Source organism: Neopelma chrysocephalum, unplaced genomic scaffold (assembly GCF_003984885.1).
Source record: "Neopelma chrysocephalum unplaced genomic scaffold, ASM398488v2 Primary Assembly neopelma1_96780, whole genome shotgun sequence".
Classification (NCBI taxonomy): domain Eukaryota; kingdom Metazoa; phylum Chordata; class Aves; order Passeriformes; family Pipridae; genus Neopelma; species Neopelma chrysocephalum.
In genome coordinates, this window is record NW_020925424.1 from 1,423,778 (window position 1) to 1,450,439 (window position 26,662).

At 41.7% G+C, this 26,662-nt stretch overlaps 3 protein-coding genes across 4 annotated transcripts; 2 read left to right on the plus strand and 1 right to left on the minus strand.

Annotated features, from left to right (window-relative positions):
• Positions 1–527: 527 nt before the first annotated feature.
• Positions 528–5,429, minus strand: RAD1 (RAD1 checkpoint DNA exonuclease). Its single transcript, XM_027709489.1, has 5 exons — positions 5,202–5,429; positions 3,542–3,650; positions 2,653–2,911; positions 2,208–2,306; positions 528–1,906 (listed from the first exon to the last, which is right to left on the minus strand). The coding sequence occupies exons 1-5, from the start codon at positions 5,394–5,396 to the stop codon at positions 1,723–1,725; spliced, it is 846 nt and encodes a 281-aa protein (XP_027565290.1). The 5' UTR covers positions 5,397–5,429; the 3' UTR covers positions 528–1,722.
• A 54-nt stretch (positions 5,430–5,483) lies between these two features.
• BRIX1 (BRX1, biogenesis of ribosomes) lies at positions 5,484–10,168 on the plus strand. The gene is made up of 10 exons (XM_027709490.1): positions 5,484–5,660; positions 6,374–6,485; positions 6,872–6,915; positions 7,555–7,625; positions 8,001–8,050; positions 8,152–8,225; positions 8,324–8,374; positions 8,672–8,773; positions 9,309–9,437; positions 9,762–10,168. Exons 1-10 carry the CDS (start codon positions 5,520–5,522, stop codon positions 10,029–10,031), a joined length of 1,044 nt encoding a protein of 347 aa, XP_027565291.1. The 5' UTR covers positions 5,484–5,519; the 3' UTR covers positions 10,032–10,168.
• A 2,580-nt stretch (positions 10,169–12,748) lies between these two features.
• On the plus strand, positions 12,749–26,142 carry DNAJC21 (DnaJ heat shock protein family (Hsp40) member C21). Of its 2 annotated transcripts, none has more exons than XM_027709469.1 (12): positions 12,749–12,915; positions 13,093–13,186; positions 14,106–14,229; positions 15,696–15,818; positions 18,781–19,085; positions 20,335–20,486; positions 20,836–20,923; positions 21,158–21,316; positions 21,954–21,993; positions 23,873–24,063; positions 24,460–24,535; positions 25,596–26,142. In XM_027709469.1, the coding sequence occupies exons 1-12, from the start codon at positions 12,819–12,821 to the stop codon at positions 25,758–25,760; spliced, it is 1,614 nt and encodes a 537-aa protein (XP_027565270.1). In that variant the 5' UTR covers positions 12,749–12,818; the 3' UTR covers positions 25,761–26,142. The 2 variants fall into 2 exon arrangements, with proteins under 2 accessions (XP_027565270.1, XP_027565271.1); XM_027709470.1 differs by having other exon boundaries at positions 24,463–24,535.
• The last annotated feature ends 520 nt before the right edge of the window (positions 26,143–26,662 follow it).

Sequence of the window (26,662 nt, forward strand, 5' to 3'; positions counted from 1 at the left end):
AGCCCACTTGGGGTACAGACATTAAGTCCTGCACAAACCATGCATGTCTGTAATACCTAATATTTATGAAATGCAACAGTTACTTTCTGGAATTTTGTGGTGTTCTAACTTCTTAGAACTTTACTTCCATGATCACTGTTGGTAGGTTATATAAGAAATCATTAAAAGTACTATTTCAAGAATAACACAGTACATCTGTAGGCAATCATATAAAAATACAAATTTTAAGCCACGGCAACGTCTTTGAACACAATACAAGGAACTTGGATACTCTGAAATAAATCACACTAAGAAAGTGGTGTGTTCTACTTCATTTTTATCCTGTCACCCAGAGATTACGTAAATCATTCTTAATCTTAGCCAAGGATAACATTAATAATTCCCAATGAGAGCATAACTTTTTCTTTCACTGAAGAAATGGAAACAGTAAGCCAAAAGGAAGTTCACCTACACTGAATACTTTAGTTTGGAAAAAAAAACCAAAAAACAACAAAACCAAATTAAGAGTAACTTAGAATATTATTAAGTATCTTTATCAGCCCTGTAGTTCAAAAATTTGTAATTGTTTTTCAAATCTAAAATTTATTGCAATAAATGGACGATTTGCATGGAAGACAACAAAATTGAGCTGCTAACAATGTGCACTCTGAAAGCATACTCTTGCTGACATAAGGAAGATGTGAAAAACGGTAAACAGAAGTATTTTAAACTTAAAATAATCCCAAAGGACTTGGATTCTCTTGGATTGTGGAGCAATCTACCTGGTAACACAGGAATGTACTGTTTTCCATAGCTGGAAAAGCAGGACCTCATTTGACAAACAACAAAACTTGACCACAGTCTAAGGCTGTAGAAACTCTAGTTTACGAGTGCCTCCTGTTGCTGAAAAAGGCTACTGAGAAGATAAACAAATTTCATAAATCATTTTAAATATGAAACTTTTCTCTTCCTATGGTTTTTAACAGCACTAGTAGAGAGTAGCAGGGTAGGAACAGGGTCATGTACATACAGAAACATTTCAGCAGCAGCATTCTTGCAGATGTGTAATAAATTACTGATCCAATAAACAATGATGTCGCCAGAACAGTTGTGAGTAATGAGTAAGTAAATCCTGGCTTCTGTATCAATTTACCAATTCAACACCAGTACTGCAGACAAAATGGTAAATTGGTATAGATGAAATTCCAAGGAATTGAGTTATATGGATGAGGAGAAGCCTAGTGGCTTCACTGACAAAACATGTCAGCATTTGCCAGAAAGAAACCACCTGCTGCTATTAAGAAATCAGTTTGAAAATGTTATCCTCTTTCAAGACAAATTTGGTTTTAAGTCACTGAAAGTTAACTGGCTAATATACAGCTAGTATTCATATTTTCCCTTGTGTAATTGCTTATTACAAGCCAAAGACAAAAAAACAAAACAGAAACAAAAATTCTTGGAGAACATTGTAAAAAGCAGCAATGTATTATACAAACACTAACATCTGTGCTGCAACCAGTGTCTACAGGAGATCAACTCCACTTTTTGCTTTTTCAGAGTCAGTTTTTTTGAGTCAAGCTAAGAAATGCAAGGGAAGAAAATTAAAGTCTTCAGATTTCTTATTTCAGAGTTAAAAAAAGGACAATATTAAGTCTATCAATCTTTACAGCTTTCATTTAATTTGTAAAAAAATATCATATGGTATATAATAAAAAAATATACTACAGATGCCAGCACATGCATCTACAGTTCTGCTTCAGTAATATTCTCATCAGGGCAACAATAGTATTCCACAAAACAGATCTGTCCATCTTCATTCCTGATCATATACTGAAGTGAAAGAAATCCTTGAGCATCTGTTCGAATGGACACTTTACAAGATAAAGCCAGTGCCTTTGTAGATGGTTTAAGCAAAGAAATCTTGTACCTACAGGGAAAAAAAAAAGTAATCTGAAAAAAATACATTGTGCAAAGAGGAGCTAAAACATTAGTCCCAAACAATGCTACAGAATAAATAAAAAACAATTAGCAATATACCTATTTGGTCTTTACTTGGTAACAACATCAGACTGATATTGTTAACACTTAGCTTTTGATTACAGACACAGATTTTTATCAGATAGGAAATATTTCCCCCCCCCATACTAGTGAAATAAGTGTTACAGTAATGTAAGAATAGTTTTTAATCTTCCCATCAAGAACGCATGATCTGGCACAGACTTCCTAACCTGTTTGTCTGAGTCTGGTTACAGTGGAATGCTTCCATCAAATCAGAGTCCTTAGGATAGTCCAGATGTGCACTTCCAGCATTTCCAAAAGTGGATAACCTGGAAGACAAAAAGCACCATCTCAAAATACCTGCTCACAGCTCTCTAAAAACTCACCAGAATGAGTCACTGTGCATATCCCAATGGCTCTCTCACAAAACACAGCTGTCTGTTTCCCTTTAATTAAAAATGCTAACCTGTTCAAACCAATGTCACATTTATCAGGTTGAGAACTGTTTACTATGTTAATTAGATTACATACTGTGACTTGCTATATTCATTAAAATTCTTCCTGAAATGAAGCAGTATCCTAAAACAGTGCCCTTCTCTCCGCCCTGAGAACTTCCAGTCCTCACCAATGGAGGCCAAGTATGAACATTTCAGTTGAAAGCAAAGTTTCCAGTACCTGAAGTAGGGTTTATCTGGAGACATGGTAATCTGTAGAACTTCACTGCTCATATCCAGTTCAGCAAACGCTTCTCGTAGCCCCTCTGACTGCAGGATGATTTTATTAACAACCTTTGTACTGCAGAAATCAAAATCTAACAACTCCTCAGGTTCTTGAGTGTTAATTTTGCACACTGTCACTACTCCCCCTTCTTCCAAGAACAGCATCAGGGGATAACCATAACCACGATAACACATCCTAAGGGCCGTTGATGTTCCTGAAAAAGAGAATGAAATATACATTCTGCAGAGAGCAAAGCTAGTACATTTGATCACTTCAGAAAATTCACATGTTACTGGCACATGGGGCACAAATCAATTTGATTCAGCGTGTTTGGTCCAGCCTCCAATACATACATCACATTACTTAGTGCAGCCTCCTAGACACACTCTGAAGTGTTATGCAGCAAAACAAAATGATTTGTGTGTAGACAGTTCCAATCCAAATCATTTAATCTACCAAGCAAGTTAATGTTACCTATATATGCTATCAATAGTTCAGAGGAATTGAAAAATCCTCCATGGTCCTGAGGCTCTGTGGCTCACATCATGCTGCTGTACTACTATTGTAATTTGTGCAACCCAAAGTGAAGTTAATGCAGCTTAGCTTGCATTGCAGTCACACCCTCCTTTTGCAACACAATCACCCCCTGAACATCTGGTTTCCCAAAATCACCGTGCTGTTTAGTACACTTGATTCAGGTCTTTATGTCATTCACAACCAAAACGGCAGAAAAATGTGGAGTTAAATACACAGCTGCAACAGTAGAACTGCCCAAGGAGCTGTCATGGTATCACTCCACTCCACCTGAGTGGAGTGATACCATTTCACGGGAAATATACCACACCTGGCAAAGAGCTGGTTCCAAAAATGGTGAGGCAGTCAAGAAGAACAGACAAATTGATCCGGAACATCACTGATTCCTCCTGAACAGCAAATTCCTGAAAAATTTCTGCCTGTAAGTTAAAGAGATGAAAAATGGGATGTCTCTGTAATTATTTTACAGTTTGCACTTATTTCCTTAAATTCAGAGCTTTCACTTTCAGAAATCAGCGCCACTCAAAGTGATTTCTAGATGCAACACAGTATCGATTATAGTAAAAGGGTTCTTCATCTCCAAAACTAGCAAAATACAATCAGGTCACAGTGAAAACAAGGTAGCATAGCATAAGCATGAAAACCTAAACACTTGACTTTTATGCTTTAAAAATGAGCTACAAGCATTAAAGCCTAAAGCTGCCTACTTCTGGAGCTGGAAACATTCATGGAACTATACAATGTGTTACCCTTCTCCAGAAACAATACTTACTTTTCTTCACTCAAAGCATGAACAAACATTTCAAATAATAAAAGAATGTAAGAACAGAATAGAACACTGAGTTCACCACACTGAAATATGTGCTGAATCCTGCCTTTGACTAGCCTGATAGGGGTAAACTGCTCTACACATTCCCATTTGCCACTGGCACTCACTGCACCTGCAGGAACAGAAATATCTCAGAAATAAAGCAGGGTGACATGAGCTGGTTTTGGGAAAACAGTACGTATTTAATTGGCCATCCAGAGGGCAAACCCCATCCTGTGGCACACTGAGCACAGCACAACCATCTCAGCCCAGCTGGTAACTTCAGACGAGTATCTGTGAATCTCTGCTCTCTTTCATAGCTGACATAAATCCCACCTTCTGGCTTTGGGATGAGACATAATAAAACCACTTAAAGATGGATAATCTGAGAACTTGCTCGTGCATCCAAGAACAGCATGGCCAGAAGAAGCTATGGGCCTGGCAAGTGCCAACACATTAAAAAAGAGTGCCAGCCCAGCACGCCGGCAGGTGTGCAGGAACACACCAGGCACAGGGGTTGGCCTTTCGGTAGCACTAACACCACACGGCAGCCTCACCGTGACCCTCCCTCCGTGCCAGGTCCCACACCTGTGCCACGGTTCCAGCAAAGCCTCCCCTTTTCTGCAGGTAAACACAGAATCACAAGATTCCTAGGGTTGGAAGGGATCGCTGGGCCTCAGCGACCTTGGCCAAGGCAGGGTCACCTACTGCAGGTGACACAGGAACACATCCAGGGGGGTTTTGAATACCTCCAGAGAGGGAGACTCCACGATCCCCCTGTGCAACTATTCCAGTGCCCCGCCACCCCATGTTGAGGTGGAACTTCTTGTGTTTTAGTTTATGGCCATTGCTCCTTGTCCTGTTTCTGGACACCACTGGAAAGAGTCTGTCACCACTCTCCTGGCACCTGCCTTTGAGATATTTATATGCATTAATGAGATCCCTTCTCAGTTTTCTCTTCCCTAAACAGGCCCAGCTCCCGCAGTCTCTCCTCATAAGAGAGATGCTCCAGACCCTTAATTATCTTTGTGGGCTCCGCTGGACTCTTTCCAGTGGTTCCTTGTGTTTCTTGCACCGAGGAGCCCAGAACTGGACACACGCGGTAACCGGGAGCTTCCTAAGGTCTCCAACAGCGGTGCCCTCCCCCTCGCCGATGTCCCACCTGGATGAAGGCGTTGGCCTGGATGCACTTGGCATCCTCCACGGTCACGCGCAGCCCGCTGGCCGTGGCGAAGCACGTGGCGTGGTCCTGGAAATGCACGGCCCGCAGGAGGCTGGAGAGGTGCCGCGCGTTGTCCAGGCTGGCGGACAGCACGTAGGGCTCGCCGCTGGCAGGCGGCGGCGCCGAGAACGGCATGGCTGGATGCCGGGAGAGGAGGGGCGGGAGCGGGGCGGGACGGAAAGGGCGGCGCAGGAAGCGGGAGCGGAGGAAGTTGCGAGCGCAGGAAGGGCGGGAGCGGCGTGTGCGGCGTGTGGCGAGATGGCGGCGGGGAAGAGGAAGCGTGCGGCGCTCCCGCCGGGAAAGGGGAAGCGCGCCAGGACCGACCCCAGCGCGGCAGAGGCAGAGGCGGCCCCGGCCGGAGCCCCGCAGGAATACAGCATCCCGCCGCCCGTGTCCCAGGTACCGCCGGGAGAACGAGCCTCCTCCCGAGGAGCTCGGCCTTCCCGGGGTACCGGCGCTCGGGCTGCCTGCGGGAACACCGCTGCTTAGCTCAGTCATAATCTTTTATAATGCCAGCGCGAGTAACGCGGTGGTGTGGTGTGTCTGTGAGGGTACGCGAAGAGCGTTGTTCTGGTCGGTGTAAATAAGATGGGTTACCGTGATCTCAGAAGTGTTTGGAAGAGTTGGGTAATTCTGTTGTATACAAAAGGTATATGGAGATGGTGCCTGTTCCGTTTAGGAATCATCCTGAGGAGCGTTCAGTAATTGCGTTATAGGTTCCTTACAAGAAAAACGAAAAGTAGCACGTATAGAGCAGAGATTTCGTCGGATGCCCGTGGGTAGGAAAAGCGGAATTGTGCTCTGGGGCTGTACCTGAGCTCGTTTTGCAGGGAAGGAGAGGTGCTTTTTGTGAATAAGTAATGCGTGTGGCTTCTTAATACTGTGGTGCGAGGGAAAGGCTTTATCTGGGAGCACACTGGAGCAGGATGGAGGACAGTTCCTCCTGTAAAAGCAAGGCCCCTGCATTCTCTAGGGAAGCCACCGCTCTTGGTGGGTGGACAGATAATAACAAATGTGGGGTTTGTAGTTACTGTCCAAACACTTATTTTTGCTGTGTTGTATAATTATTAAAGCTAGAAACTTCCCAGGTAACTTTTATGTCTTTTTCTTAGGGTAAATGGAAGAATAAGGAGCGAGTGCTGATATTCTCCTCTCGTGGAATTAATTTCAGAACAAGGCACCTAATGCAAGACTTGAGAACATTGATGCCTCACTCTAAAGCAGGTAGGGTTAAACATCATTCCTAAGTTATATTTTCAGAATACTTTAAAACCAAGAACTTCTAGCAACCTGTTCTTTTTTTTTTTAATGTGGTACATGAGTGTTTTGATGAAACTTATATCTTAAGCAAACACCAAACCCCTTTAGAGCCAACAAATACAGCACCTGTCATATCTTAAGATTTCCTGGGAAATTAATCCTGTGGCATCAGTCCTGCAAGTGCACAGTTTTGCTGCTATGCTTGTTTATTCCATAACAGACTGAAACCACTTGATTGTTAATCTTTCATTTATAAACTAGTAAAATTCTTGAAAAAGGACTGACTGTTAAAAGAATGTCTTGTGTTAAATTGTCTTTCCAGCCTCATAAATGTTGTTCTTATCTTTCAGATACTAAAATGGACCGTAAAGACCAGTTATTTGTAATTAATGAGGTAACCAAGGATCTTTCTAGTGCTTATTTTCTTTTTTAAATTTTCTATGAAAATTCAATGTGCAAGGGAAAAGGGCAGCCAAGTTCAGAGGATCTCATACTAGTTATAGGAGTTGTATAACTTCATAGGTGAAAATTATTGTTATTTGAAAACACTTGTGTTAAAACAGGAAGTTGAATTTTGATTAATGAAACCAAAATTAAACTTATAATTAAATGTAGATTTTCGTCATAAAGAAATAAAACCTTCTATGTAGGTGAGAGGTGTGGTATAGTTCATACTTGAAGAATGCAGGACACAAATATGCAGCCAGCCCAAACAATGTAGTAGGACATTGGTAGTCCTGAACCTAGGACGTAATGTTACAGCTCCTGCTCTCAAGTTTATGCCTGGAGAGCTTATCAGGTTGTTTGTAGCTTTAATGAAGTTATTTTTCTTTTTAATAATTATGTGAGGTTTGTCAACAAAACAAGTGCTTCAGCTAAAGTTTTGGGATCATTAGGTGGAATTTATTAAGTCAAAACCTTTGCTTTTGAACTTACATTTTGGAGATGGGAAAATCGTAGTGATGAATGTGGAAAGTTTTCTGTATTATCTTCAGAATGTTTGTAAACAGCTAATTTGAGATGTCTTGTGTAGGTGTGTGAAATGAAAAACTGCAATAAGTGCATCTTTTTTGAAGCCAAAAAGAAACAGGATCTCTATATGTGGTAAGGAAATGTTATGTTTTGTTACATTTGTATATATAGCTGCAGATGCTTCAGTTTTAGCTTAAGTCTCTTACTGTAATAGTGAAGATGCATGAAATAGCATTGCTTAGTTAAATCTGTTCTAATATTGCACTTCTGTGGATAGTGCAAGTTTACAATGCATGACCAGCTTTTGTAGACTGTTTACAGAAGCATGTTATAAAATTATTTAGAAAGCAGGTATTTATGAGTGTGTTAAAGGAACTCGATAATGTTATGAAAGCAACTGAAATCACTTCAGTACAGGAGTGAGGGTGTACTGTGGAAATCCAGCACACCTTCTGGCTGCTGTTAATGTTTTTCTTTTCTGTCTTCCCCACCCCCTGTCCTCCATAGGCTTTCAAACACACCACAAGGACCATCAGCTAAATTCTTAGTGCAGAATGGTAAGCTAGTTGACATTATTGTGTTTGTATTCTTGCTTCTTTGTACAGTACTAAAGTACTGTAAGTACTAAAATGATATACCTTTTTCAAAATCACTGTAGTTCACACACTGGCTGAATTGAAGATGACAGGAAATTGCCTAAGGGGCTCACGGCCCCTCTTGTCTTTTGATCCAGTAAGTATAGTTTTCATTTCATTGGCTTTGCTTTTGTTCTCTTTGCATGACTATTGCATTTAGATTTGTATGTAAAATTCAGTTTTTATTCTTTTTAGATATTTGACAAGGAGCCACACTATGCCCTGCTAAAAGAATTGTTTATTCAGGTCAGTCTGTAGTTCTGCTGTCCAGTGTTTCTTCTTCACTGAAAATGTTTTTTGGCAACATACTTAAAAATCTCAAGTGTTTTTTCAGGTAGCAGTTTTACACTTCTAAACTTTCAAAAAGTCCTCAAATGATTTGGGTCATATTCTTAAGGTGACTTGAACACTTGTTCTCAAGTTTTGAGTTTTGAAATGTAACCTGGGATTGGGATCTTAGTAAATTAAAACAAATTTAAACTGAACCATTTATGCTTGACCTCTTAAACTGTAGATACTCAGAAATGCTGCCTCTTATTACAGATATTTAGTACACCGCAGTATCACCCCAAAAGCCAACCTTTTGTCGATCATGTTTTCACCTTCACCGTTACAGATGAGAGGATCTGGTTTCGGAATTACCAGGTTAGTGGTCTCTCTTAGCTCTTCAGAAGGAGCTCAGTGGAGTAATTTCATATCAAATCTATTAATTAAAATAAAGTGAGAAGAATCATTATTATTATTGGGATATGCCAACCTCTAGTGCTTTCAGATTCAGTCCTGAAACGACTTACCTTTTCCTGTATCTCTGGAGAGATCTGGAGAGAACTTGCATTCAATGAGTTGTGGTTCTGTGATGGATGTCTTCGTAACGGGAAGTACTACCCAAAGCCTACACTTTGCGCTGTAACCTTACTTGCTGCTTTGACCCAAAGTGAGCTGGAGCTTACTTTCTAAAGGAGGAATTCACAAATACCTAGTACTCTCTAAAAGCTGGCTTGAACCTAAAAGAACTGCTTTATGTACAGAACTGGGTTTATACAAGTCTAACTTATGAGATTCAGGGGCACCATATCTCAGATTTAAATTCAGTTGTGCGTTACCATATGTAAGGTGCCTACAAGGTCATATACTGCCATTTGATCCATGAGAATTTAAGAAAGTCTTCTTTTTATTGCAGATAATAGAAGAAGATGCATCTCTAGTAGAAATTGGGCCTCGTTTTGTCCTGAACCTCATAAAAATCTTCCAAGGTAGCTTTGGAGGACCAACTCTGTATGAAAATCCTCATTACCAGTCCCCAAATATGGTAAGCAGTTCTGTCTTTGTTTTCTCTTTTATTCAGCAACTTATTTGAAAACCAATCTTGCAGTCTGTCTCTGCAGGAGCATCACACATGCCCTTCTCCAAGACCCTTCATAGAAAAGAGCCCCAATTGATAATAATTCGAGAACAGAGTAATTTTGTAATTTGTAATCCTGTGAACATGGAATGAATGCAGAAGTGATGTCACTGAAAAGATGGCATTACACTGAGGATTTTGACCACTAAGCAGAGAAATTACCACGTTTATTTAATAGTGGGTTCCTTCCTATTGCTTATTTGAAACATGTTCAAATTTAAATTCTTACAGCATCGACGGCTGCTGAGATTGTCAGTGGCAGCTAAGTTTAGAGAAAAACAGCATGTGAAAGAAGTGCAAAAGGAGAAGAAAAAAGCGAGTAAGGTCCTTGTTAAAGAAGATCCTACCGAAGTGGTCTTTGAAACTCCGGCTGAAGAAAAGCCAGTGGAAATACAGTTTGTGAAACCAGAGTCAAAGCCAATTGTTAAAGATAAAAAGAAACTACGCAAAATTCAGAGGAAGAAACAAAAAAAGCTGTTCAGAACTGAAGCATCAGCATAAGTGTTGCAAGGGTGGAAACTAGCTATATTGATATAATATTGTAAATAATTGTTTCTACAGGCAAAACTATTTGGAGTTCAGTTTTAAGTAAACAAAATATCCATTTCTTTATTAGGATTGCTTGTGTGTTCTTTTTTTGTCTTCTGGGATTCTAGGTTTTGAAAAATATCATGACATCCCATCCAAGCCAGCCTTAAACGCTTCCATGGATGGGTTATCCACAACTGCGCTGGGCAACCTGTTTCTGTGCCTCACCACCCCCACAGTAAATTTTTTTTTTCCCTAATACCTGAAATCTGATTCCAAGCCACTTTCCTTGACTGATGTTAGCGAGTAGTTACAGACGTCTCTGGGGCTATTTCTTAGTTATGTATCTTTAAGCTACTTCACAATTCCAGACCTCAAGACCTGGTTCTTCCACTGACTAGTTCTGTCTCCCTGTGCACTTCCTCAGCTTCCCTGTGCTTCAAGGTCTTGTTCGTGCTCTGTTTCTGTTTGATTCCTCTGAACAGACACAGGTTCCAAAGAGGAAGCTGACCTGTTAAGTGCTAAATATCCCACCCAGCAGGGCAAGGGAAATTCAGTATGACCTCTGCAACAAATGATCTGTGGGCCAATGGAAAGAAAGATGTGAATTTCTTCTGCACAGGCATGTGTTCAGTTCATGTGGTCTAATACACGGTCACAAATATCTCGAGTTGGAAAGAATGCATGAGTATCATTGAGTCTAAGTTAACTCTTTGCAGAACTATGTATCACCAAACCATATGACCACAGTCTTCATCCAGATCCTCCTTAACTCTTGACAGGCTTGGTGCCATGACTGCTTCCCTGGGGAGCCTGTTCCAGGAACTGACCGCACTCTGGGTGAGCAACTTTCTCCCAGGGTCCAGCCCGAACTTTCCCTGATGCAGTACTGTTTCTCTGACACAGGGTTTAACCCCACAGAGCTGCTCGTTCACTCTCCCCTAGTGGGAGGGGGAAGAGAATCGGAAGGATGAGAGTGAAAACTCATGGTTTGAGATAAAGACTAATAGGTAAAGCAAAAGCCATGCATGCAAGCAAAGCAAAACAAGGAATTTATCTACCACTTCCTCCGTGCAGGCAGGTGTTCAGCCATTCCCAGGAGAGCCGGGCCCCATCACATGTAACTGTGACTCAGGAAGACAAATGCCATCATTCTGAATGTCCCCCGCCTTCTCTCTTCTTCCAGCTTTGTATACTGAGCATGGTGCCATATGGTATGGGATAGCCCTGTGGTCAGCTCAGGTCAGCTGTCCTGGCTGTGTCTCCTCCCAGCTTCTTGTGCACCTCCGGCCTTCTTGCTGGTGGAGTGGGGTGAGGAGCAAAAATGCCTTGACTCTGAGCACTGCTCAGCAACAAATCTCTGTTATTACCAACGCTGTTTCCAGCCCAAATCCAAAACGCAGCTCTATGCCTGCTACTGTGAAGAAAATTAGCTCTATCCCAGCCAAAATCCCCGTGAAAAAGATGTACATGCATTGAGGTCCCCCCAAAGCCCTCAAGACCTTTCTCCATCTTGGTTGTCCTCTTCCTGATAAACTCCAATATCTTTACACCCTTCTTCTATTGAGGCGATTCAAACTGCACACAATATTCCAGATGGGGCAGCTGCAGAGCAGAGCAGAAAATCTCCTCCCTTGCCCAGCTGGCTGTGCTTTGCCTGATGTCCCCTAGGACATGACTGGCCCTCCTGGCTGCCAGGGCACTGCTGACTTGTATTCAACTCGTCATCTTTGAATCAGACAGTGAGATCAGGACCTCCAGATCTCGCAGGCTGATCCAAAGCTCTCTTCATGCAGTGCCCACTGGTACACACCTGATCTAGAGAAAAAAGCGGCTTGAGCTAACTCTAAGATCTCTGAAGAGTGCAGGTATCAAAAAAAAAAATTTACCTGACAACCTGAGAATGGGTGCTGTGCTGGCTGTGCCCCCGAGCTCCTCAGCACCCACAGGAATCAGATATAATTGTATCAGAAACAGTGTGGCCAGCAGGACCAGGGAAGTGGTTCTCTCCCTGTACTGGGCACTGGTAAGGCTATACCTCTAGTACTTTGTCCAGTTCTGGACCCCTCAATTCAGGAAGGACATTGAGGTGCTGGAGTGAGTCCAGAGAAGGGCAACGAAGCTGGTGAAGCACAACGAAGTTTGAAGCACAAGTCTTATGAGTGGGAATGTTTAGCTTGGAGGAGGCTCGGGGAGACCTTATCACTCCCTACAAGTACCAGGAAGGAGGTTGTAGCCAGGTGGGGGTCAGTCTCTTCTCCCAGCTAACTGGCAACAAGACAACAGGACACAGTCTTAAGCTGCACCAGGGGAGGTTTAGGTTGGGCATTAGGAGGAATTTCTTCACAGAAAGGGTGATTAGACACTGGAATGGGCTGCCCAGGGAGGTGGTGGAGTCACCGCCCCTGGAAGTGTTTTAAGGAAGAACTTAACGTGGCACTTAGTACCACGGTCTAGTTGACATAGTGGTGTTCAGTCACAGGTTGGACTCGATGACCACAAAGATCTTTTCCGACCTAACGCATTCTGTGGTACCTGGTCAATTCGGCATCACGTGGCTGCGGGGCCGACACACACACCTCGCAGTGCTGGGCTCAAGCGGACCCGCCCTCCTCCCCGGCAGCCTCCCCGCGGCGGGTGACAACAGCCCGCAGGTCCCGCCCCGCTCCTCCCTGCGCGGGGCGGCCGTGCCCGCTGTCCCCGCCCCGCCGGCCGGCGCTTCCCCGCGGGTTGAGGTACCGCCACCCCGCCGCCATCGCCATGAAGTGCCACTACGAGGTGCTGGGCGTGAGGCGCGACGCCGCCGAGGAGGAGCTGAAGCGGGCGTACCGCCGGCTGGCGCTGCGCTGGCACCCGGGTACGGCCGCGGCTCCGGGCGGCGGGGCCCGGCCGGCCCCGGCCCCGCTCTGCCCCGGCCCGGGGAGCCCCGTGCGGCCCCGGGGAGTCGCCTGACTCGGGTGCCGGGGGCGGCGGGGCGGGTTCGGCCGCTGTGCCGTGCAGCCGCTTACAGCAGTTTCGTTAAATTGCCCTGCAGATAAAAACCTCGAGAACGCGGAGGAGGCGGCGGAGCAGTTCAAGTTGATCCAGGCGGCGTACGACGTGCTCAGCGACCCCCAGGAAAGGGCCTGGTGAGCGGCGCTTGGCCTGGGAGAGGCTTAGTTAGGTCCTGTCTCTGCCTGGGCTTGTAATGTGCTGCCCTTGGGCCTTGTGGGAAGTCAGTGCGGGCATCCATGGGCAGGAGCAGCCCCCTTTAGGCTTTGGAAGGGTTGGGAGCCGTGCAGCCTTGCTGGAGAGGCACAGATCCGCACCCACGCCTTCCATGCTGGAGGTGAAGGTGTGCTGGGCACCGAGGAGTACTCTGGGACACCCCAGTGTTGGCCTCTGTCTCCTCTCCCGGAGCAGGAGGCAGCTTGCACGGTATCACAGGTGCCCCTCTGGTCAGCCCTGCCGGCCTTGGGCAGGGCAAGCACACGTTCAGTGTCCTTCGAGTGCTGCAGATATTAAGTCTTAATGATGTACATTATGTTTCTGTACAGTCCTGTTCTGAAATACACACACACACACATTTAAGAGATTGACACTCTAAATGTCCTGTGTAGCTCGTTTTTCAAATGGTCCGAAGCAGATTACGTAGCTAAAACCACCTGTGCTAAGTTTGTCCTCTTTGAAAATACAGCACTGGTTTCAGGTTTTATATGCCAGTGTATGATTTGGGGGTTTTTGAGTGTGTACAGGTATTAGATGATTTAAATAATGTCCTACCTGTTTCTGAAGCATCTTGCTCAAATGTGATTGATTGCTAGCTACCTGTTAAAAAAATTACTGCTACAGATATTGCAGATAAAGTAATAGTAAGTAAACTGAAGGTCAAGATAGAATATTTACCTAGCCTGTCTTATTTTTCTTTCTGAAGACTTTGGATGTGAGAGCCAAATTACAGACACTGGGCTAAGCTATACACTGATGTGATAGGTGTACTGTGCTATCTTACCAGCCCTGGAGAATGTCCTATGTCTCTACCTCCTGGATGCTCTGAATTTTTTCTAGGTATGATAATCACAGGGAGGCTCTGCTGAAAGGAGGAGTTGATGGAGAGTATCAAGATGATAGTTTGGATCTGCTGCGCTACTTCACTGTTAGCTGTTACTCTGGATATGGAGATGATGAAAAGGTAATGAATTAATTTAAGGTATCAATTTAAATTCCATTATAAGTGTTGATGCCTGCTCAGCTGGTGCTTAGAAAAAAATCCAGGAGCCGTTAGTTGGGGTGAGATAAGGAAAGGTTTAATTGTGCCAAGGCAAGAGATGTTACACGACACGTGCGCTGGGCTGTGCCCGAGATGTTACAATTATAACAATATCTGGCCAGTCCCAAGTGTGTCCTCCCTCTGACTTTTGCTCTGGTCCACCCCCTGGCCCACCTCCCGGAATTGGGTCGGGGGGCTTTTTGGGACCCTCTCTTCATCATCCTTCATCATCTTCGGGGTACAGAGAGCAGAGTCACCCAGTTCTTTGACTCTGTCCTGCGGTTTAGGCCAAGATACAAGTGTTCCCCAAACAAGACAGGCTTGCCTTGGCTAAGACACAAAACATCTTCTACTGGATACGGGGATAGGGTTGAAATGGGGACTAAGGAATGTATAAACTAAGGGGTGCTAGGGGAGGAGGGAGAAAGGGGTGTTTCTAAAATCTACTTCTATTACCTATAAAACTTATAAGATAGAAAAATAAAAAAAACATTAGGGGCTTTAAGGCATCATGTTGTCATTTGCTTCGTATTGAAAAGTTATGTGTAGAATTATTAGCATGGGTAGTAATAATGCTTACACAAATCTAAGACAAAACTTACACTGGACATTTAGGGAAGCTTTAATTCCTGCATGTTGTCTAACAATTACTTAATTCGTAATTTCCATCTAAGTCATACAACTGCAAAGTATGTGTATATTATTTATTTATGTTATATAGCGAATCATGCCAGAGATTTGCAATACCATCTGTTTATTCGGAAATACTTTTAACAGGCTAGAATGCTTCAGACAAAAATTAATGTAACAAGAGTGCTTGGGAAAGGTGTGTTTCCTATAAATTAATTCCCTATCTCATTTTTTGAGTCTCTGTTGAATTTTAAAATACTCACTATAAATTAAAAAGGTCCAGGTGATCAGAAAAACCTCCACCAGAGAAAATACTTTTTTGTCTTTGTGTTACTGTACTAGGGGTCAGTTAGTAACATATTAAAAGAAGATAGGATACTTAATAATGAAGTTTATATCTGGAACTTCCACAAAACCTGATCCTGTGCGAATAGAAACTTATCACCATCTCCAGCATGCTGAAAATACTTTTCTTTTTAAATTTAGATTTGACTACAGCTGTGAGAGAGACAGAGACTACATGAAGGAGATGGAAATAAAAGGCATGCGAGATAGTGGAACTTTGTTAAACAGAAGGGTCTTCCTGTCTAGAGCAAGTGCTTATGAGGCCTTTACCCTGGTTTTGGGTTGCTTTTGCAGAATTGTTGTATTTCTCTAAAATACACTCCTGCACCTGACCATTTGTACATCTGTTATTGAGCCATTCAAAATGAGTCAGATAGATTGATTGATGGATGGATTGATTTGATTTTTTTTAGGGATTCTTCACAGTCTATCGACAGGTTTTTGAAAAGATTGCAAAAGAAGAGATGGAATACATGACCCAGGAAGATCCTGAAGAATTTCCTATGTTTGGATATTCCCAAAGTGACTATGATACGGTAAGAGCAAGTGTAAATCTGAGCTGAAGGTAATGGAGTTAAGCCATTACTTTATTCCACACTGAAACCAAAGGAAAGGCTCCCGCTGATCTCTGAAGTGAATACAAAACCATGTATGTGGTATTTTCTACTATTGTAGACCATTACTATAAAAGAAGTGCTTGTGCTCTGATTTGTAGTATTTTGGTGAATTAAAATTGGTATTTCCTGTTGGACTATAGTATTAGCCAGTAGGGTAAGTTGTGAGACAGACATTTCATGAGACCAACCAGTTATGCCATCAGAACTTAAATGGAGTGCAAGACCTGTAAAAACAAAAGAACAGATGTTTGCTTCCTGATGAGAGTAGTTTACCAGTATTTAACACAACTTACATTACAGAAAGGGATATTGAGATAATTTTTTCCAGTATAGGAAAACTGCATAGCACTTACTGCATAGCACAGCCTATAGAAAATAGATGTGGTGGTTGACCTGCAGTTTTGAGCTCCCACTATGATTACCTTGTCATCTGCAGTTAGCCTGTAGTAAGATTTGGTTCTGGAAATAGTACTTTCCTATTTCCTTTGTGAAATAATAAAAGAAAATGCATAGGGGACACCTGAATTCTTGTCATCTGGTTTGCCAACTATTTGTTATATTCTGTCAGACTTCGAATTCTTTTTTGAGGTTACCAGTATTCCTGTGTTGAAATTAAATAATGAAGTAATAACACTCTTCCGAGGGAATAACTGCACAGTATCAAGTGTACTCAAATGTTGCCTCTAGTCTGTTCCCTGTCACCCTTACTGTATGGCCAATTATTTATGAAATTTAAATTAATAAATGCCTTAAAAGTTAGTAACTTCAATGGTATAAAACTTGGCTGGAGTTGGAAACAAAAGTTACAAATCAAACTTCTTAAGAAGTGTCAGAATGGGTGTTTAGATCCCAGAATGGTTTAACAAGTGGAAATCTTTCCTAGGGAGAATATGTAGTGTCTCTTAACCAGCTAAAATCCATCTCTTAATGGAGTTATCTTGAAACATCTTTTGGAAACTGCTTGTTTAGAGTCTATGGCATAGATATGATTATAGACTCAAAATGGCTTTTATGCTGTCAATTAATAATTTTTTAAAGGGCTGGAATTCTAGCTTTAAAATCTGCCTTGTTCACACTGTTCTGGAAGCAAAGTGCTCACTTTTTTTTTTCCCCCCCTAGGAATTCATAGAGATATTTAATAGCAAATAGCCTCTGTTCAGTAGGAAGAGATTACACTATCAGAGGATTCCAGCGTTGCAATGCTCACTTATCTACTCAGTGGGAGTATTGTGGCAAGAGTTTTAGAAGGGAGCTACAAAAACTCCACAGAGGCTTCAAAATCTGTGATGTGAATGCTCTCTGGTTTGGTCTATTCAGTGAATTCACAAGAAACTTGAGAGGCAGCTTGATCAGTGCCAGGCAGCCAGGAAAGGTACTCGTAAGGCCGTTGAGTTCACAAGCCACAAGCCTTTATGGGAAGAGCAGACTTATAGGTCAATTAGATGCAGAAACAAAAGTGATCAGCTCCAACTGTGACTGGTAGGCAAAGCAAAATCCAGCTGGAAGTCCAGCAAGAGCTGCTTTACAGGCTGCTAGAGAATATCAGAGATGTGCTTGTATTTCAAATTGTTAAGGTAGCTGCTGAGAAGGGGTTGAGTCTCAGTTCATACAGCTGGTGAAGTGGAGGATGATCCCTGTCATCAGTTGATGGCTGTGCATCCTTTTGCACAGAAGTATCTGAAGTAGAAATCTTCTGAAGTAGAAATCTGAGATAGGTAGTGTAATCTCACTTGGGTTATTGGATGAAAAATATGAATGTATGGTAATTATAGAGCTGGGGTTTTGTGATAGCAGATAAAAATTGCAGCGACTTACCTGCCAGAGGCCACAGCCATGAACTTTGTATGTGCATAGGCTGCTGGAAATTATTTTTGAGGTGTTGGTAGTTGTAGTCCGTGTGAATAACAATGGCAGAAGGAGGAGTCACTATAAGAAGAGATATTAAACTGATAGGTTAGATTCTTCTATGAGGTATCCCAAAATATGAGGAATAGTGCATATAGGAGCAAGTAGTAAAGGAAAGATTGATGGGGCAAGTGATGTAAGAAGGGAGTTTAGACACGTGGTGATTACTGAATATACATAATGCAGAAGGATGATAATTGTTTGGAAAGAAATAGCGAACAAACCCAAAGTAATTATTATGCCACGTTAATAATCTAGCATTTACTAGTGAATAGTAAAAGGAAGAAGAATAAGTAAAGGTCACTTTTTCTTTGATGTGAAAGCTACAGGGCATAATTTTAACATGCAGTCGTATAGTTTGCTAACAAAACAGGAGGAAAGGTATCTTCACATAGCCCCTTGTTAAACTGTTCAAGTGAAGGCTCTGTGCTGTTGTATCATCAAGGGCAATTAATTTCTGTCTTGTTCTGGATACAGAGAGAGTATACAGGGAAGAAATAGCGTTATGTGCCTGTGTTTGTTTTACTGCTTTTTTTGTGCTGGTCACTGGCTGCTGTTGGAAATGTATGACCAACCTTTGGTGTAATTTAATGTGGTGGTTCATAGCAGTCTGTGCATATACCAGCTTGTGGACAGCAAATCTTATTCTGATTGTGCTTTTCAGTTTGACAGGAAAAGTAGAGCACAGCTAAGTAACTGGCCACTGGTGTCAGCATGATCCAATCCTGCAAGGGAATGTTTTTAGAAGTTGCAGTTTGCAATAGTTTAGACAAGGTTGTAGAATTGACACACTCTCAGACTTTAAGAATGATATTAGACATTTCTTTAAACCTTCATGGGATTTATTTATACTCTGAGGCAAAACTGTGGCCTGTATGGAAGTTAAGAACAAAACTGTTACAGAAGTCCTGAATTATTTGTATGGTTTTTGTGTTTCCCCTGCTAAACAAGTGACTTATTTAATTTTTTCTTACAGGTAGTCCACCCTTTCTATGCATATTGGCAGAGTTTCTGTACTCAGAAAAACTTTGCTTGGAAAGAAGAATATGACACACGAAAAGCCTCAAACCGCTGGGAGAAACGAGCTATGGAGAAAGAGAACAAGAAAACAAGAGAGAAAGCAAGGAAAGAGAGGAATGAACTGATCCGTCAGCTAGTGGCCTTTATTCGTAAGAGGGATAAAAGAGTACAGGCACACAGAAAACTTGTAGAAGAACAAAATGCAGAAAAAGCTAGGAAAGCAGAGGAATTTCGGAGGCAACAGAAGCTCAAACAAGCCAAGTATGTAAACGTGGAACAAATCTTTTCTTTTTAACTTGGAGAAACTATCCATGACGATACAGTATACAGTTAAGATTCCTCTCCATTTGCTCTTCTAAGCATGCTTGAAAATTTTAGGTATTAATTTTGGTCTCAAGTCTGAGCTTTTTAAAACTTAAGTGTCTGCATTGTACTGACCTGTAGAGATCTAAGGTAACTGGAGAATAGTTATCTGGGTGCTGCGGGTGAGTGGCTGAAATAGCACAGAACCCAGTGTGGTTTTACTTAGCTAAGTAAGATTTAGTAGTTATTGTTCCTTTAAAGAAGAAAGAAGGTAAGTTTTAGAATGAGGGAGAACAGGACTATGGCAACCTGGACTTAGATCATCTCCATCTGCCTTGGAACTGTACCTGCTAAAAAGAAAGAGAGAAATGAACTTCTTTTTGCTTTTCCATTTAAATCCTTGGAAAGGACCCTTTTATTGAACTAAATGCAGTTCTGATGTTTTTATTTTTCCCAGAATAGGAAGAGGTGGTCTCCCGAGTGTAAACACAATTAATTTTTTCAACTGGAAGAACTTTTTGCTTGCATTATGGGAAGGAGGAGCTTAAATTTGTAAGAGTGCACTAGCAAAATAACAACATGCCAATTAAAATTATATAATAATTAAAATATATACAGATATATTATGTACAATTTATATATATATATGCATATATGCATATATGTCCCTTTAGGGACACTGAAACAGAGTTAGGCATTTTCTGACAAGTTGCTTGATAATTTTGAGTTCAGAAGCCAGCTGGAGCAAAATTCAGCTGTCCTGTGATGCACTGATTGATAACTTGGGCCACTCTTAGTTTGGGAAAACTGAGCTGGTGCATTCCCACAGTGCACAGTCAAGGAGTAATGTGCTTGTGGATTTTGTAGTCCTGTATTGTTTGTGAGTTTGGATCTTACAGCAGGATTGAGCACGCTTTCTTGCTGTCAGCTTGATACTGACCATGCTGCACAGCATATTCTGCCTGAAATTCAAGCAGGACCCACCTACATTAATATTTCTGCTTGCAGCATAGATGTGCCCATTGACATCACAAATTAGCTGCTCAGATTTCCAGGCTCTACAGGCAGTTGTTTTCTCCATCATAATAGGTTCAGAATTTTCCTCCTGCAATACCTGAGAAGAACAAGTTATCTTTAAGTAACACTGTTTCTGTAGTTCCCATCTCATAGACACAGTGTAGCAGTTACTGTATTATTCTATTCGCAGGCTTGCTGAGCAGTATAAAGAACAGAGCTGGATAACTATGTCAGATCTGGAGAGAGAGTTGCAAGAGATGGAGGCACAATATGAAAAGGAATTTGGAGATGGATCAGATGGTGAAGAGGAATTAGAAGAACAGGAGACAAAAGGCATTGAAGGTATGGTATGTGAGGAGGTGATCTCTACTGAGTCATTGCAGCCTGAGTGTTGGCTCACTTACAGCCCCAGATTCGCAGTTCTGACTGTAGTGCAACGCTCTGTCTCCTGCTGAGGATGTCAGGGTAGCGACTCTCTGGTGTTTTCCTTTGAACATGAGAAGAAATCAAACTACAGCTGTTAATTTATTCCAATATATGATTTGGTGAAGTAGGCTTGATCTGTTTGTGTGTCAGTAATACTGAAGAAGTTGAATCTCAGTACTGTGACTATTTTCTGGGGCTTAAAGAGCAGCTTGCTCAAAAATTGCTCATCTGACTTTGTCTCTCTGATCCCCACTGATCTCTTCAGACAAACTGAATGATGAAACTGGAGAAGCTGAATTTGTTGATGATCTGTACTGCCCTGCTTGTGACAAATTTTTAAAAAGTGAGAAAACGTAAGTGCTTGTGGCTGGGGACTTGGGGGTGGGAGCGTTGGGTTTTAACTTCTTTAAGAACACATTTTAAAGACTTTTTAACGTCACATAATGGTCAGTGTTGTCTATCCAGTAGAGACATTGTCAGTGCAGAAATTTCCATACTTTCTAGTGATGGATAATCACTTGTTATTTATATGTAAATATAACAGTGTTTGCTCACAGCAACCTGCAGTAATGATCTGGTCTTTACAGCATGAAGAATCACGAAAAATCAAAGAAGCATCGAGAGATGGTAGCACTGTTACGACAGCAACTGGAAGAGGAAGAAGGAAAATTTCCTGTGTCTTTGGATGATGCAAATGAAGTAAATACCAAAGAGGAGGAAGAAACAGAAGATATGCCCAAGCAGAAGTACTTTAAATTGGTTTTAATGTTATTGTGACTCATGATTTAATAAGTCTTGGTGGCCCTCAGAGGGAGCTTCTGAGGATTTGCAGTTGCATTGGAACTCTCAGGATTGTGCAATTTGAAATACTTTGTAGCATCAGAGCTCCAGTAAAACGCATGCATTAGTGTGACTGCATTCAAATGCTGTAGAATAGTAGTCTTGTGTTTTCTCTGCTGCTTAAAGTTACATGTTAAGGAAAAGAAAGGATTGCTATTTTTCAAGGAGGGGAACTTGCACAGAGACAGTGCTTATTGATTTGGTACTTTCTGTCAGTTGGTTGCTGGCATTTAAGGAAAGTGAGTATGCTTAGAATCAGAATTGATGAAGTAAGTTGTACAACTTCATTTTTTGAATGGCCAGAGCAAAATCCCAGCTAACTCACTCGTATCTTCAGGCTCAGTCTGAGCAGAATAAATGTTTTACTAAATGCAATGAGTAGTTTAGGAGACCTATTGTTTTAATTTCAGGCATGACTAACTCTCTGTGCCTACTGCCTCTGTAATGCCATGTTAAGAAGATAAGGGAAAAAGGTGGCTTGACACTAGTTTGTTTGGTTTTTTTTTCATGGAAAGAGATATTTTTAAATTCTTATCTTTACAGACTCTCGAAGAAGCAGAAGAAGAAACAGAAAACAATGAAGGTATGTAGTCATATAATGATACTCAGGTAACTTTACAACCTGGTTTTGTTATTTCCTAACTTGATTTTTTTTTTGTCCTGTGAAATAGGAGAACTTGAAATTCCACTTGAAGATTGTTTTAAGATATTTTTAATTATTCTTTGACTTCAGAATAATTTTTATTACACTTTATTATCATAAAATATGATCATAGTCTTGTACCCTTCACTTTGTTCTGTTTGTGCAGATTTTAATATGTGGTGCTGGTTCTAAAAAGGCTACAGCCGGAAGTATAAGGAAAATAGATGGAAATAGGCAGATAGGGAGAATGCAAGGAATTAATCAGAAAGACCAGCAGTGGCCTTAGTGCATTAACAGCTCAGTTTGATGTTGCTTTTGGCTTTAGTTGCAGGAGTTGGTATAGTGTATTGTCTGTTAATCTCTAATTTGGAGTGGGAGGTGAAAGGACTAACACTGTATTGGCATCCTACCGTGACTGTAGCTGTTGGCATGACACATCCATTCTACCTTTCACTTCAACTGTAAACAACAATCTGTTGTATTCCAGCATCTGAGTCTGTGCATGATATGACAGATTCTGTGCCAACAGCAGCGGGTGAAATTCACCAGCTTCAAGGTGTTTCAGGCTTGAGTGGCAGGAGTGCCATAGTGAGCACACTTTTCTGTCTGCTTTCCTCAAGTTTTATTCTTTTCAAGTATTACCTCTTCTCTACTTAGTCTTCAGTCCTATCTTTGTGCCAGTGAGCTGTCTGTACCAGATCCTGCCTCTTCCATCCTTTCCCAGGATCGTCTTCTGTCTTCCCCCAGCCTAACCCCTCTAGTCTCCTATTCTCTGTTCACCTCTGCCCTCTCCCACTCCATTATTCTCTCTTGTCCTCAGGCAACTTCCCTGAGATTTCCAAGCAATTAGCTTCACATTGGTTGGTCCAGTTCATAGTCCAAGTCAGTATTGGCTTGACCTTCATGTTTCCATGCTGGCCATAAGGCTCTGGTTAAGTCTTTCCTACTCTGTCTGAGATCAGAAGGGCTGTTCTCAGTGCATAGGTGGCGTACAGGCACCGTGGCTCTGTTCCTTCAGTTTGGGAACGAAGCCTGCTGCAGCCTGGACAGTAGGTGCCACTCTTGCACAGCAGGAGCTGAAATCTTATGCAGAAAGATCCTAACCTCCATCCTCTGCCAGGTGTTATGGAGTACAGGGAATCATTGTGGGTTTTGTTTTCTTTTCCTGAAGCTTGATTAACCAAGTTTTTTGAGGTAGCCAAGACTCTGTGCTAGAGGTGATAGAGTTGCATTAATGTAGCATTAGGGCAAATTTGTTGTCCTGCTTTTGGGAGCTTTGCTGTTTTGCTTCAGGCAGGGGGTCGATACTTTGCTGAAATGCTTGTACTGAGTCTAATCTGGTAAGTGGAAAAGGCTGCCAGTGTTTCTAATGTTAGGGAAGAAAAATACAGTGTCTATCTAGTTTCAGTCAGTGTAGTTATTTTGGCTCAAGTGTCCTGATGCAGGTGTCTAGCACAGAAAACTTTAGTCTGAATAATTAAGCTTTTGCGAAGTTACAAGACAAGCCACTATCTATGAAATGAGACATGGTAGTCAGAATGGGCTGAGCCCTGAGCATAATTAAATTCCCCTCTCCTGTAGTTTTAGAGGCTGTTTTATTGGTGTTTCTTCCCTTCACCACAGGTGTCCTCATCTTTCAAAACAGGAGAACTAAGGTTTTATCTGTTACAATCTCACTGAAAACACACAGTAAAATTAAGAGGGTCCATGGCTTTCTCTTCTCCCCACCCACCCACGTTTGAGGTAAATGAGTATAATACATACACGTGGTCACTAACGAACTGAAAGTATATAACTTGCATTTCCTCTGTTTGGACAGAGTTACGAGGACTCTCTTGATCAAAGTGCTGATGAAGAAACAGTTGAACAAAAGGAGGTGCCCAGCATGGACAAGGACAGTGGCTCAGCAGAGGAGCTGGTAAAAGATGGCCAGGGATGTGCTATGTTAGAGGACACAAGCACGACAGATGATGGCAACCAAGAGAATGAAACAAAAAGTGAAGTAAAAAGGTGTGTTGGGTCAAAATATTGCAGTCACCGTGTCATTTTGTGTCATGTTTGATACTGTCAAACAAGTACACATTTACAAATGTGAGCTGTGGAGGCTACGCTCTGTAAAGCAGGTTTGAATAAATATGATACTAAACAAAGAGTGTAGGACCTTCTTTGGAAGTGGCGTTTGACTGCAAATCGCTGCCATATCACTTACCAGTTGCTGATTCAACGTATTGAGATCAACAATTGATTGTATAAAGTAAATAATTCTTTTTCTGGATGCACGTGCATTGTGTTGTGTGAAGGAAGAACGGGAGAAAGCAGCAGGGAAACTGACAACTGAAAAGCATCAGAAGCTCGTGAGAATTGAATGTTCCTGTGCACTGATCTTGGTTTCTTTTTGTCTATTAGCAGCACTAAGCCTAAAGGGAAGAAAGTCAAGGATGCAAAAAAGTGTTCTAAGGCATCTTCGGGGAACCCAGCAACGGTATGTGAAATTACACTATTTAAAACAGAACGATAGAATTGTTAAGGTTGGAAGGGACCTTAAAGATCATCGAGTTCCAACCCTTCTACCATGGGCAGGAGCACCTTCCACTAAGACCAGGTTGCTCAAAGTCCCATCCAGCCTGGCCTTGGACAATTCTACAGGATGGGGAATCCACAGCTTCTCTGGGCAACCTGTTCAGTGCCTCACCACCCTCAGAGTAAAGAATTTCTTCCTAATACCTAATCTAAACCTACTCTCTTTCAGTTTAAAACCACTACCCCTCATTCTGTCACACTCTGCACATATAAAAAGTCCCTCTCCCTCCCCTTTATAAGCCCCCTTAAGGCACTGGAAGGCTGCAGTGAGGTCTCTCTGGAGCCTTCTCTTCTCCAGGCTGAACAACCCAGCTCTCTCGGTCATAGGAAAGGTGAAATATGGTGGTCATATTACTACAATGTTGGTTGTTTTGATCACCTCTAGTCCACAAATTCTATTCCTGTGTTTTTATTAGAAGCAAGACTGGAGCTCTTGTCCCTGCAGAGAAAAGCAGGACTAAGCTTCAGTTCTAAGAGATTTGCTAAAGTTGCTAAAGTTCTGTATCCAAGGCAGTTCAAATAAATTAAACAACTGAGGACAAAGCTGTTCTCACCAGGGAAGTGACAGGCAGTAATATTTGCATCTTTCCCAGTACTGATGCTTCCCAGAGAGAGCAAAATTCTGTAGTAACTACAGTGAGGACATACTAAATTCACTACATCTCAGAGCCCTGTGTATAGTCAGGTGAGGTCAAAAGTATTCTTTACCTTGAATTAGATTGGCAAGGCTTCCATTGTTGTTCTTGGTTTTACTCAGAGTTCTTTGAAGTATCAAGAAGTTATATTTGCATTTTTTTAAAAAAAATACATATATTTATTTGTTAATCAGTATTGGTGATAGAAACAAAGAGCTTATTCACATTTCATAGTCTAAGAGAAACTGCGTATGACAGATTGTTGTACTACACTTATTACATATTCAGTATGAATGTGAAGCATTCTGGGGTTTTTTATCATTGCAGAATGAAGTTTCCATCATCTGTGTAACCTGCAACTGTACATTTCCATCCCGAAATAAATTGTTTGAACACCTAAAAGCCACAAACCATGCAAGAGCAACATCCACATCAGTTGCAAATGAAGTTGTAAACACCAGAAACAAAAAAGAGAAACGCAAAAACAGATAGGACTTTGCTACACTGACAGTCTTCAGCATTGTAAATTAAAACTCTCCCAAAACTGAAACATGCACATTGCCTATGTCTGGAGATTAACAAAGAAAGCAGGTACCCATTTGGGGAAAAAATGAAGATGCAACAAAAGGAATACCATCTTGTGAAGGAACCTGTGTTTTCTTTTGGCTTTATCAGCCTTTTTTAATTACAGAGTGGTTTGGTGGCGTGGCCGAGGCAGGGGCTCCTTCCAGTGAGCCACCTGGTCTAAAGCCCCTTAACCTCGCAGCGCCTTCCACTCAGAGGATGGGGATAGTAACTCAAAGCCACTCACCTTTAGGAACCTGCATGGATTAAGTACCAGCAGATGGGAAATAATAAATTATTTTAACTCTTGTGTGGTTGTTTTTCTTTTGAGAGGGCTTATCTCAGGGTGCATGTAGCCAGTAGCAGGGCCTGTACTTCTCTGGTCCACTATCAAAGATGAAACGTAACCAAGACATGGAGAAACACAGGCTTTTTTTCTGTCATCCTTAAATTACTTAATTACATAAAGCAGCAGACAGAAGGGAAAAAGTAAGATGACAAAGCTGTCAGTTTTGACAATTGCTATTTGTTTTGTACATCTATCTCCATGGCAGGTGTTGGAAAAAAGGTCTAGTGGAAGAGTCTTGCCGGAATAAGTGAGGGAGAAAAAAATGAGTGCTATAAATAAATTAATTTGTTCTGATTTCTAATGAAAAAACATGGCACTTCTGTTTGAATGCTTAATCTACCTGATCTTGAGTAGCACTTGAAAAAATGGTGGGATAACAAACATCTGATTTTGGAGTGGAATCGGATTGTACACAGGAGTTGTCAACACAGTTGAAGAAGGCAGTGCTCCCCACAAGGGCCGTAGGATATTGTTTAGGAAA

What these genes read in the sequence shown, in the direction of transcription:
- BRIX1 (XM_027709490.1), top strand. Translation starts at nt 5,520, where the DNA reads ATGGCGGCGGGGAAGAGGAAGCGTGCGGCGCTCCCGCCGGGAAAGGGG. An exon ending in GATGCCTCACTCTAAAGCAG is followed by an intron (nt 6,486 to 6,871) that starts GTAGGGTTAAAC and finishes CTTATCTTTCAG; the next exon opens with ATACTAAAATGGACCGTAAA. An exon ending in TAAAAGAATTGTTTATTCAG is followed by an intron (nt 8,375 to 8,671) that starts GTCAGTCTGTAG and finishes CTCTTATTACAG; the next exon opens with ATATTTAGTACACCGCAGTA.
- DNAJC21 (XM_027709469.1), top strand. Translation starts at nt 12,819, where the DNA reads ATGAAGTGCCACTACGAGGTGCTGGGCGTGAGGCGCGACGCCGCCGAG. An exon ending in GGCGCTGCGCTGGCACCCGG is followed by an intron (nt 12,916 to 13,092) that starts GTACGGCCGCGG and finishes ATTGCCCTGCAG; the next exon opens with ATAAAAACCTCGAGAACGCG. An exon ending in ACAAAAAGTGAAGTAAAAAG is followed by an intron (nt 24,064 to 24,459) that starts GTGTGTTGGGTC and finishes TTTGTCTATTAG; the next exon opens with CAGCACTAAGCCTAAAGGGA.
- RAD1 (XM_027709489.1), bottom strand. Translation starts at nt 5,396, where the DNA reads ATGCCGTTCTCGGCGCCGCCGCCTGCCAGCGGCGAGCCCTACGTGCTG. An exon ending in AGGCCAACGCCTTCATCCAG is followed by an intron (nt 3,651 to 5,201) that starts GTGGGACATCGG and finishes TTTAACTTACAG; the next exon opens with GCAGAAATTTTTCAGGAATT. An exon ending in CCAGATAAACCCTACTTCAG is followed by an intron (nt 2,307 to 2,652) that starts GTACTGGAAACT and finishes TTTGTCTTCCAG; the next exon opens with GTTATCCACTTTTGGAAATG.